At 37.1% G+C, this 13,319-nt stretch overlaps 1 protein-coding gene across 3 annotated transcripts in view; it reads right to left on the bottom strand.

Annotated features, from left to right (window-relative positions):
* The window catches only part of Otogl (otogelin like), a 146,168-nt gene that overhangs the window by 119,354 nt on the left and 13,495 nt on the right, over positions 1-13,319 (bottom strand). For all 3 annotated transcript variants that reach the window (XM_028873093.2, XM_028873094.2, XM_037196783.1), the window contains exons 7-8: positions 7,305-7,426; positions 3,648-3,853 (exon numbers count right to left, since the gene is read on the bottom strand). In XM_028873093.2, coding sequence (XP_028728926.2) covers positions 3,648-3,853; positions 7,305-7,426 — 328 coding nt within the window. The remainder of the gene's footprint in view (positions 1-3,647; positions 3,854-7,304; positions 7,427-13,319) is intronic.

Raw genomic sequence — 13,319 nt, 5'->3', positions numbered from 1 at the left:
CTACCTCATACCTCCCAACTCATTCTCCTACTCCAGTTCTTACAGAATCCTCTCTAGCCACCTGGTTTGGGGGACTGTTTGTTCACAACTCACGGCTTTCATGGGCCTCCTCCTCCTCCAAAACCACTCTTCTGGGATGCCAATCTGGAAGGTCTCAAGCTCACAGTTTTCCCTGGCTACAATTGAGTTCAAGGTCAACCTAGGTAATTTAGTGAGAGTCAGTCTCAAAAGAAGAAGGCCAAGGGTGTAGCTAGTGATGGAACTCTTGCCTACTATGTACAAGGCCATAAGTTCAATTCCTACTATTGTAAGAGTGAACAAATTTAAAAAAAAAAAACAAAAAAAAACACTCTCCCAACAGTTTCCTCTCTTCATTTAAGACTCGTTTAATGTGACCTTCTGAAAACAAGTTCTAGATCATTGCCAACACATATTGTTCTATTGTTCTTATCTCATTTCCCACTTTCCATCAAGGCTGCCATTTCTCATAAAAATTACACTTTAATTCGTGTCCTTATTTATTTTACTTTCTATGACAATAAGTGAGAGACTAGCTTCACAGTTTTATTCCTGTATTCTTAGTTTAATATCTAACTTATAGCACATGCTCAAATATATTGACCAAATAAATGAATGAAGAACATAGATGACTGTTAAATATTTATTAAATTATATTCTTGATCTTCCAAGCATGTCTAGCATCCTTCGTGATCACTGAAATTGCTGGAAACATTACACACAGAACAAGACCTGTTGTAAAATACTTATTTAAAAGTGGAAAAGTTGATTTTTTTTCCTTAAGTAAAGCTATAGCCATGTTTTATTTCAAAATACCACCTTTTTAAAGTCTGAAGAACAAAAAGTATTTTCAAAAGCCACAATTATTTCAACATTTGTATTACAAAACAGCTTGGGCAATGCCTTAGAGTTTTTACTTCTAGCTTCAGACTCATACATGTAACAAGTTCTACTACATTGAATTGTAAAAGAGTCATATGTGTTGTTTACTGTGAGACTTTAAATCCGTATCTGTTAGTCCAGGAGCCCACTAAACCAGAATTACCGTGCCTCCTGTGAAAAATGCTGAAAGGAAAAGAACCCACTGAGTGCACAGGAACACTTTTGATAGTAAAGAAGTACTGCTAATTTTCAAGTCAGGGAAATGAGAGTAAACTAGGACCTTTGTGTTGGCGTGAAGCAAGTCCAAGACATGACCTAGGAAAATGGAATTTTCCACTAGATAACCAATTAAGTCCTTCCTCCTTGCACAGAAATTCTGAAAGGTCTCGTTTCTTGGTGAAGTCGTCTTTGAAGGATAAGTAGGAATGCAAAGAGAAATACAGTTCTAATTACTCTTGGGAGTCTGCATATTCAGTTAGTATTTCATCAAACGATCCAACTTTTGATCTGATCAGCAAAGCACATGCTGGGTTTCAAGCAAACACCAGAGCCAAAGACAGCACACTCACCTCTGGAAATTGCTTTGTATTTTTGCAGTCTAGGGAGAAATACAAATGTAGACTTGTTTTATGGCCTTATAAGTTATTTTAAATGAGATTTCTTTAATAATTCTACCTTGTGCTGCGTACCAGATTGTGAAAGAGCCAATTGCCATTCTCCGGGCTTCTCCTGGTCTTCAAGAATCTATCTTCTTCCCTCCCGACAGCTCAGCCCTAATTCAGTTCGACTTTGCCAGTCTTTTCACTGCTCATCACCTAATATGCTTTTGTTTGTTGCCTTCACTTACTTCACTGCCAAAAATCACTCTCTGCCCCAGAGCTCCTGTACAGATGCCTAGCCCATCTTCCTGTCCCTAAGAAGAGAGATGCTGCCTTCCATCCTCACCTCCACACCAGGCTCCCTGAATGTCCTGGTGGAAGTCATTCAAAGCAATCTTGTCCAACTCCCACACTAAGAACTGGAGTGATTATTACATATTTCATGAAACTTTGAGAGAGAAAGAAAATTAATCAATAATTGCCATTTGATTGGCTCTGTGTTAGTTCCAAATACTCCTTCCAAACATAGTCTCCAGATTCCAAAGTAGTAAGGCTTTTCAATCCCAGTACCCAATGGATAAGTTACCATTTCCAAGTGTTCCTAGTACTGTATATTTATACTATACTTGTGGACTTCTGAACATTCCATTTACATTTTCTCATTAGATATTCACAGATGAGGAGACACTGAGGATTGTTTTCATTATTTCTATTCTGTATATGAGGAAACTGACTCAGTGGAGCTAGGCTCTCTAATCTATCTCTTGGTCAATTAGCCCTGATAATAAGTTATCCATGTAGTTAGTATGAGTAATGTGTTTGCATTTTACTAAGGGCTTGTTAAAATTATACAAAAACACCTTTCTGTTCCTGTGGGATACCTAGAGACAATTACAAAGTAAATAAAATGGATTGAGTAGTATCTACATGCTGGGAAATCTACATGTTTGCAGGAATTGTCTCACTTAATCTTTGCCACTCTGTGAAATATATACTGTCGCATCATTAAAATTAGAAAATGTAATAATTAACAGAGCAGAATTTTATCCCACGTTCTGACTTGCAGAATACACACTTTAGAATGTTCTTTTAACACCCATTAAAGTACAACCTATATGGACAACTACCATTAACTTTGTAATACAAAACAAACACTATTATATAGCAAATTGTGGTTTAAAGGCAATTGTTTGCCATTAATAACATCTAATCAACCCTAATAGAATCAACTGAAAGTTGCGTTATACTGGAGGCTGTGATGTTGTTGTAAAATTAAGAAAATACTAAACGCCTTACAAGATGATATCAGGGTTAGGAATAATGTTGCTATATATTCCTATTAAACATTATGACATACAATAAAGTATATTTTAACTATCACTGATTACATTAAAAGTCCAGAATTGCTATGCTCCTCTTTTACAGCAATGAAAAGATTCAATGATCCAATCTCAGAAATATGTAAGAGTAGAAGGTAGAAGGTCAGGTTCACTGGTACTAAGAGCAATGTTCTTTTTTATTTGGCCTCTTTATGTGGACCTGAATCATGGTTATGGCTTGTGTTCTTACCCCTCAGCAGTCTCCAAATAGAAATGGACTCTGTTACTAGTGACTCACTGAGGTGAATTTCATGCCTTAGCCTCAACAGGTGACCAGGAAGGCATGTAAAATCTTTCCCAGTTACTATGCGAAGTGACAAAACCTGACTTCATCACCTTTACAAAACTATCATCTGCCACTCATTTTACTTTATTACTGTCAAGACAGAATACAAAATAGATTTTCTCCTAAAGTAAACACATTCAAGCCAAATGGTTTAAATCACTAGAATATGAACTCCAAGAATGGGGAATTCCACATTTTGATCAGTGCCAGCTCCCAAGTCCCCATGCAACTGAAACTCCTGATACAAACTAAATGCTCAGTTAACGTTTGCTATGTGAGCAAATGCTGCATCTTAGCATAGCAAATGTTGTCAAGTAACCAGAAAACATTTTCCAACTTGACCTCCACTTGAAGTGATGAGAGCAGACAAATGGTAGCCAGAGATTTTCTGCCATTAGTCAAGTATTCTAGCTATTAACTGCTGTTGGCCAAAGGAAGAGGACTCTAAAGGGCCCACCCCTTTCTCGTGTTCCATCTTCTTACCTTGATGAATCACAAAGTCATCTGACTGAATGCCATTATAGTTTGCACACAAGCCACAAGATTTCCCTCTGTGCTCCTCAGACAGTTTGAGGTAAATTCCCGATATTCCATCCCAAGCCAACGAAAAGCCAAAGGTAGTTTTCACCAGAATGTAGTCAGCTAGCTTCTCGATGTACACCTGGCCAACTGTCTGAGGCAAAGATAAACTGGAAAACAGAACAATGTAATATCTGAACCATGACCAAGTCATAGTTGTACATGCCATGTTCTCAAGACAATTCAGGTAATAATTGACAGAGAATTTTTACACAGAGTTGTTGAATGAGCTATACGCGGAGATATAAAAAGTTTCATTCTCTGGGAAATTTCAACATTTAATATTTAAATTAAAATACAAAGAAGATGCCACTGATGTTGAGGTAATACTTACAATTTAGTAGTTGTTTCAAAAACCAGAAATACACAGCTGAAAATTATGTATAATCTTTTCAATGTGGAAACTACCTCTATTAATTTGGTAGAATGAGGGTTAAAGAATACTTTTTATCCAGACAGCTAAAGATAATCTAAAAATTCTGCTTAACAGTTGTGAAGTACAGACAAGCAATATTCAAAGTATTCAGATGTTTTTGAGCTCTGATTTTATTTCATTTTACTTCCAACCAAAAAGGACTAACCAAATGGACATTGCAAAGGCATAATGAGTCACTTCAAAAACAAAAGAACACTGTCCTCCTTCCATTTATAAATGGTGCAGTAAAGAACAGGCCCTAATCATAAAATAAATTTGAGAAGCTCACTTTTATTAAGGGAGTCATATCAAAATAAATTTATAAAATGTGGTGTAAGATAGGTGGTTAATAGATGTAGTCATACCTTTCTCTCAAAAATTCAAATTAGTAATTTCTGTTCTAGAAATAGCATAGCTCTGTCCAACAAAAACCGAAGTAAGCAAACTAAGAGATAATTCCTAAAGAAACACTATAAAATCTCTTCCCATTTACACAAAGCTTTTATACACACAAATATTTACAGAAAATAGTTACAAGCAAAGAGAAATCACTATGAACTGTAATTAGAGAATAAAAGACCAGTTCAGAAAAAGTTATGATTAAAAGCTTAATGTAAAAACTTCATAGTAAAAGTCAGTAAGAAACAATATAAATATTACTTGTTTGTATTTACAAGTTTATAAAAATCTGTATTTCAAAGTAGTGGACCATATTTTATAAACACATTTTATACTAATGGGATGCTAATCTGTGGGAGATATAGCTCTGGTGAGGGGGATTTTGCTGTGATTATCTGTCAGTCATCTCTGAGTGTCAGCTTATTTTCACTGTAAATTTAATTAAATAAGTACTTTTAAGAGAAAATTGGGTATCTGTGATTACCATTCTCCTCTTCATCAGCACAGAAGGGTGCTGATGAAGAGGAGAATGGTAGAAGGAGAATAGACCCCAATCAGTCTAAGACACACTCTATGCAAGATGTGTGTGGGGTTTGGGTTTCCATCTATAACTGGAAATGTACAATGTAAGCAGACAGGGATACTCAGATTTATGCTAAGCAAGTACCCAGGGGTTCATCTATACCAAAACTCCTTACTTCATAGTTCAGAGAACTGAAAGCCAGAGACATAAGAGCCACACACATTTGACCTCTTTGGACCCCTCTCAAGAGCCTACTAGACTAATGACTACTACTACTACTAATAATAATAATAATGGTAAATATGACTATTATAATAATGTATTAGTGTAAGAAGCATTACTAAATAATAAATTCGCCCTCTATCTATAACACAACTGGAATTCCTTGTAGAATTCTTTTTATTATTGAAATCAATTAAGCCTTCCATTTAACAAATGATTAGTATTCTTGAAAATTTTCCTGAAGAAAATTTATTTTACCAAACATGACCATTGTTAAGTGCCCATTACCAAAAGCCCAAATGAAAATTTGTAAGTTATCATGTAAAGTCAGCTCTAGAAAATGCATGTTTAAATATATTATCTTCCATTCAAATGGTCAGCTCTCTCTTTACAGTGGTTCTCAACTTGTGGGTTGTATCCTTTGAAAAACACATATTTCCAACGGTCTTAAGAACCCCCAACCATAAATTTATTTTCGTTGCTATCTCATAACTGTAACTTTGCTACTGAGTGGTGCCTCAGTTCCTAAGACCATTGGAAATACCTGTTTTCCAGTGGTTACAACCCACAGGTTGAGAACCACTGTTTTAGAAGAAAATAATCAAGTATCTTCTGCCTCTGCCTCTGTGTCTCTCTGTGTCTCTCAGTGTCTCTGTTTCTCTCCATCTCTCTCTCTGTCTTTCTCCATCTCTCTGTCTCTCTCCCTCTCTGTGTGAGTGTGCGTGTGTGAGTGTGTATGTGTGTGTTTGAGTGTGTGTGTGTGTGTGTGTGTGTGTGTGTGTGTGTGTGTGTGGTGAGATTCTATGGCATGTACTACTGTCCTCCCATTCTTTGTTAACATCCTTGCTTAAATCTGTACTAAAACCTAAGACTTTAAAAACAAATCCAAATTTTGCTTAAAACAAAATAACAGAAAGTGAAAAGAAAGCAAGAAGCCCAGAAATCTGGGCCTTGTGGTCCATGCTTGTTTCCCCAACACTCAGAAGGTTTATGCAAAGAGGATTCCTATGAGTTGTCAGCCAGCCTGGGATATATAGTAAACACTAGGACAGAAGAAGCATAGGACAAGACCTTGTACCAAAAGAAAAAGGCATTAAAAATTAAATAATCTCCAAATGGGGTGAGGGCTCCTCTTGGCTGCAGACTAACACGATGTTTCCCTGAAGCTCACCTTTTTACAATAGTGCTCCTGGCCCTGGCTGACTCCCCATGGAGAAAAAACATCATCAGTGTACTATTGGAAGGAATCCCATGGTTCACACACCCAACAGCCAGTTCTGAATGATGGATAAAACTGTTCCATCTCACTATTTACTTTTTCTGGCATAGCTAAACTAGGAAATGTTTCAAACTGGGTGTCTTTGTAATTATTTAGATTGGAAGGGAAATTATTCCCCATGACTCCCAGTTTTAACTGTATAAAACCCTTGTCTAATATAAACATCCCCTTCCCCAAAACTCTCAGGTCATGTTGTTGGCAGGCAGGAAGCCACAGTGGATGCTCTGATCTATCAACGGGACAGCTATTTACTGGCTCAGAGTCTTTGTCAAGTTCCCACTGCAAACCCTCAAGTGACACCCAAGACTCATTCTCACAGACTTGGGAGGACTTCCAGAATCCCTTCCAAGAGAAAAGAAAGTCAATTTTTTGTAAGATGTTCTGTGAAGGGAAAGAGAAAACGTTGAAGAAGCCAAAAGGAATCCGAATTAAACTCCATAAAGATAGTTCTTGATGACACCCTCGGGAGAAGATGGCAATCCTGGCTGCACATCTGCAAACCCACCCGCATCATACACACTGGGATGTGGACCAGCTGGATTCCTAGTGGCCTGGTGGGTTTCAGTACCACTGAAGGTGTGATGTCTCTGTGACACTGCTGTAAAAGTCAGCTGAAGAACAAGTCCTCTACTCTGCTCTCTGTCACTCACTTCCAGTCTGAGACATATGAAATGTCAGTGAATCTCTGACGCCGTGTTCATAGACCATTTTTTTTCATCTTACCTGATTCCATTCATTTTTATTTCATGACCATATATTCTAATTTCCTCTTGGTTTGAAAAGAATAAGCTGATGGAACGATAACAAGAATACACAGAACCAAGGCACTTTGGGCTGTTATGAACCTGGAAGGAAAGAAAACAAAAAGAAAGCATGGGAAATAACTGCAAGGATTCACATGGATAACTAAACCAATGGTGTATCTTAACAATCCACAGCATCACTAGTCCTATGACATGCTACAAAGTGAGGACTACGCTTACACTTAGGATTTTTGAAAGGAAAATAAAACGTACCTCAAAAACTGGACAATATAATTAATTTTATAAAATGCAAGTTATTCAGGATATTTGTAAGCTCGCCTTAACCTTTACATGTTAGATGATAATATTCTGAATCTATATAATATATGTTGGGAAAAATTAGTTGGACAGAGGAATCATAACCACCACAAGGAAACACATTTGTGGTATTTATGTCCCTGTTAGGCTATCTATAGATTATCATGAGAGGATGTTGAATGGAGCTCTATAATAGCAAGTAATATTTATATGCAGACAAAGTGAATGTGACTTCATTTAAAACAAAGTTGATTTTCCTTATTCATGAATATTTTAAAAGAAAAAGAAACTAAAGAATAAAGCAATTATTTCTTCAGACATTAGGAGGAATTCAGTTCACTGGGGAAAAGATAAAACAAGGAAAAGGAGTAGAAAAAGAACAGGTAAAAGGAAACTATGAATGTTACATTCTCTTACCTTATCTCAAGATTAATTTCAGAAGGCTCAAAAACTAAAATATAAAATCATGAAACCACAAGGCAACTGAAAACAGGTAGCTAAACAAATGCAAAAGAACTTTGAAATATGAAAAGGATAAGAAAAACACTAATAATAAGACATTTTGAAGGTATTAATTCAATATGTAAGAGGCAAATGTTATTGACTTATTATGAATCTAACACACATTCTAGGAATATAGCCATCAATAAAAGAGACAAAAAATACCCACCTCCTTTAAATTTATATCCCATGACAAGAAAACAAGTAAAATGTACAACTAAATAGAAATAAAATATATGGTATTGGATAACATTAAAAAATATTAAGCAAAGAGAAGGCATATGGTATACACATCAAGATTTAAGGACAGGATTTTAGATGCCAGGCTAAGAAAAACTTCTCTGAGGCAGCAAAATTCTGGGAAAGATGGGGCTTGAGAGGAAAGCATGGGGCCAATCTAGCAGCCTCCTTAACCAAAAGAGACAAGAAATACAACAGCTAGGGGAAGGCATTTGACTAAAGCATTATCAATATCCAGGAACATCATCCAATCCCATTGAGATTGTTGAAAGACTCCTCTTTAGAGAACAGAACAGGGGAACGTTGACAGATATCAATACATGGGGGTTGTGTTATGAAACTATAGTATCCATGATCAGACTCACATTAGCCAAACAAGCCCTCTCCAAATGTCAGTGGTTCCAAACCAACTTTTAAACATTTATTCTCAAATGTGGACAAATATTCATCAAAGTCCATACTATGAAAGACAGAGCCATTGAAACAACGAGAAAAAGAAATCAAAGAAACAATAACCTTTTTGTTTGCTTTGGGTATATAATAAGTGATCCATATAATTAAATCTTAAATCAAAAATTATTTGTAAAAGTTATATATATATAATGTATACATATATATCTAAAATATCAACTAATAGCAGACAGAAAAGTGAGCATATGACATCTCTAAAAAGATAATTCAATACTGTTAATTTTTTTTGGTTTTAATAACTCTTTTTTTATTTTATTTTACAATACCATTCAGTTCTACATATCAGCCACGGATTCCCTTTTTCTCCCCCCTCCTGTCCCCTTCCCCTTCGCCCTAGCCCACCCCCCATTCCCACCTCCTCCAGGGCAAAGCCTCCCCTGAGGATTGAGTTCGACCTGGTAGACTCAGTCCAGGCAGGTCCAGTCCCCTCCTCCCAGATTGAGCCAAGCGTCCCTGCATAAGCCCCAGGTTTCAAACAGCCAACTCATGCACTGAGCACAGGACCTGGTACCACTGCCTAGATGCCTCAATACTGTTAAGAAAAGAAATTTTTAAATAAAAATAACTGAACATTGACAACATGATAGAAGAAATTAAATAATCAGAAGGTAGGGAGAGATAAGAGTTGGAAAGAAAGCTCCCACAATGTAGAACAACAACAAAAGCAAAATGATGGAAAATAGGCAAGAATCAGTAACAAAATGAAGAGATCCTTCAGTTCAGGAACTTTAAGACGTAAGCAGCAAAACTCTGAAGAAAAGGAATAGAGGAAATAAAGGAAGAAATATTGTTCCTAAACTGAAAGGGCATAAAGCATGCATGGGCCCCTTCATGTAAAAAAGAACAAAATAGTTATAAGCCTCGTGTAATCATGACATCTTCAATCCTTGGTGGTGGTGGTGAGGACCCTCTTTCTTTTTTTTTTTTTTTTCTAAGAATAAAGGAAACGATTGAATAAAAATGCACAGAAATCAGTAAATTGAACTTAAAATTTCTAGAAATTCTCTTCAAATTAAAAATCAAGGTTTCAAAGTTGTCCTTCCATGCATATTTTTCAGACAAGTGTCTCTTCCCTTTCTATACATCAAGTTAAAAACCTAGTGGGCAGCCCATGACTCTTTTACTGGCTTTTGGGACCCTACTGAGCATACTGGGTCACCTTGCCCAGCCTTTATACATGGGGAGGTGCTTAGTCTTACTGCAACTTGATATGCCATGTTTCGTTGATATTCATGGGAGGCTTGCCCTTTTTCAAACAGAAATGGAGGAGGAGTGGTTTGAGGGGTGGGAACAGAGAGGATGTGGGGGGGAGGGACTGGTGGAGAGGAGGGAGGGGAAACTGGCCAGGCTATAAGATAGATAGATAGATAGATAGATAGATAGATAGATAGATAGATAGATAAATGAATAAATGCTGTGGGATGGTCTGTATGTCAAATTGCTCTGATTGGTCAATAAATAAAACACTGATTGGCCAGTGGCCAGGCAGGAAGTATAGGCGGGATTAACAGAGAGGAGAATGGAGAGAACAGGAAGGCGGAGGGACTCACTGCCAGCCACCGCCATGACAAGCAGCATGTGAAGATGCCGGTAAGCCATGAGCCATGTGGCAAGGTATAGATTTATGGAAATGGATTAATTTAAGCTATAAGAACAGTTAGCAAGAAGCCTGCCATGGCCATACAGTTTGTAAGCAATATAAGTCTCTGTGTTTACTTGGTTGGGTCTGAGAGGCTGTGGGACTGGCGGGTGACACAGATTTGTCCTGACTATGGGCAAGGCAGGAAAACTCCAGCTACAAACAAACAAACAAATGAATGAATGAATGAGTAAGTAAATAATAAAAGCCTAATGGACTTCAAAAGCAGGATCATGCACCTCCGCAAGCATAGGCCACAAGTTCCAAGGACCCAGGAAGCTTTTCAAAGCGAATTCACTAAGAAGGCAAAGTTCCCCCTATCATCAGACCTTTCCTTGGATCCATGAAACAGGAAAAACCAATCCAGGAAATAAAAGAGTCGTCTCCAGAAGTAGGGCTACACGAAACCCAGAGTGCTGTGGACAGAAGTCCTATGAGGCAGCTTGTCTGGTGGGAACAGGAAAAGGGAGGTGTGAAAAAGGGAGGCTCTAAGAAAGAGGGGCTCTATCAAAATGAGACCTACAAAGATAAGAGTGTGGAGGAAACAACAGTGATTGAGATAAAATAGCAACAAACAGGGTAATCATTCACCCTAGGAAAACACGTGAGGGTAATAAAATCAGTGTAACGTACTGTGCTCAGCTCTCCACTGTTTACATAGCGACAATGACATAAAATCTACTGGTTGATTTGGTCAAAAAAAACGATGTAACAATAATAGAAGAAGAAGAAAGGACCAGGGACGTGAGTGTATTCCTGGGTGTCTATATGTATGTGTATTTAAATGTGTGTGTTGGTGTGTTTAGCTAGGCAAAACGCATAGGGCAATCAAGATAATTCCTCATTTGCTACAACAAGAGTGAACAGGCAATTGATAACTTTGAAACTTGCAAAAATCATCACGTAGTTTGATATAAGACAAAAGAAACAGCTCAAGAAGTTGGACCAATTGTTTCTGGGTGTCAGAATTCAGCTGTACTGGAGATTGAAGAACAGAAGATTCATTTCTGTTACACATGTTTTGATGAACTATTTTAAACTATGAGCACATATTGTCTTCATAAAAACAAAAGCCAATTTAAATAAAAATAACATGGCTATGAAAAGTAAAATGCATATTAATAGTCCTTTTCTGAAATATTTGCTTTTTTAAATCTAAATTTCCAAAATAGAGTATTGTTCAATCATTTGAATCCTCCATGAATTTGAAGAAAATACAGCTAATAAAATTTGTATTTTTTAAGAACTTTTATGGCACAGAGGAAAGTTCTTGATATAACATTCAGTGAAAATATAGAAGAGAAAATTAAGCAATAGCCTTTCAATTTATGAATTTGCATAAAATCCAAAGAAACAATCCTAGAAGAAAATGTATAAAACCATTTACAATGGCATTCCTTGAATGACAGCCCTTGTAAGTTTTAGACTCATGATTTTTTTTTCAAATATTCAAAAAAAGAAGTGAACTACTTTCTTCTTTTTTTTTTGTGAACTACTTTCATAGCCAATAAGCAAGACTGCATTTAAGTAGACCTGTTTCTTGGTTGGAAAGAAAATTCCATCATTGAAAACTGGACCCATCCCTTAACTGTAGGAGCATGGTTCTGCATTCTGCACTGTAGTATGTTCTGAGACAGATTATCTCATTGACACCTTTGTTCTCAAAAGAGTGAGACACTGAAAAGGAACACTTTAGTTGGAGGTTAAAGGAGTTCAAGAGGCCAGCATTCTGGGAATGTGGGAGCAAGAGGTAAGTAACAATGAGAAAACAGGAGGGCAGGGCCTTGGAAGCATTCAAATTGGGCTACTCTTCTCTTCCCCAAGAGACTTTCTATTTATCCCACTGGCTCAAAATTTAACCATCAGTATACCTCACTGCCTTAGAGGATCACAGACCTAGGGCACAGATGCAAAGTTTTGCTTTACCCAACAGGAGGAAATTCAGACAACTACAACATGATTTAGAAATAAAACAAACATCAAATTTCAATATGATGTCTATAACGAGTTAGTTTTTAAATGGAACAGCACAATACTCTCCTAGTTGTGATTTCAGATGCTTTGGTTAAATAGGAAAGGAGATCCTTGGTATCTTTGTTTCAGTTACTGCTCTTTGGTAGCTGAATTTTGAGATATTTCCTAGTAATTCATTGGACTTAGAAATTCTGAAGCCAAGAGCTAGTTCTATGAGCTCTATCATGCAGCACAAATCTACCTAGCAATGACATAATTCATGTTGTTGCTCTCATAAAAATTGGCTTCCTCTACATACAAAGAGTTGATTTTTTTGTTTGTTTGTTTGTTTGTTTGTTTGTTTTTGAGACAGGTTTTCTCTGTGTAGCTTTGGAGCCTTTTCTAGAACTCACTATGTAGACCAGGCTGGCCTCAAACTCATAAAGATCTGCCTGCCTCTGCCTCCCTGAGTGCTGGGATTAAAGGCATGCGCAACCACCACCCAGCTCCAAGTTGCTTTTGTTTTATGTTTTTATTTACTCATCTTTTTTTGGAGCCAAGGATCCACACCAGGGCCTTGTGCTTGCTAAAATTTGCCACACCAATGAGCTATATTCCCTAGGCCAGGAAGAGCACTTTTTAAAAATGAAAGCAAGTGGGCATCTCTAATCAAAATAGAAGAGAGGGAGAAAATAGGAATAAGATTATTAATATCTCACTTTACCCTCTTCCAAATTACCAAAGAAAACCCAAACATCAGGGATATTGATGAGCATTGCTATGGTAATAAATACATATTTCTCTACAACCTAGAAGATGATCCTGCATGCATTCAGTCGCTGCTGCTAACATGCCAGTCATCATCTCAATAGA

Source organism: Peromyscus leucopus, chromosome 18 (assembly GCF_004664715.2).
Source record: "Peromyscus leucopus breed LL Stock chromosome 18, UCI_PerLeu_2.1, whole genome shotgun sequence".
NCBI classification, from domain to species: domain Eukaryota; kingdom Metazoa; phylum Chordata; class Mammalia; order Rodentia; family Cricetidae; genus Peromyscus; species Peromyscus leucopus.
Note: the sequence above shows the minus strand (reverse complement) of the source record. Positions and strands in the feature narration are given on the sequence as shown.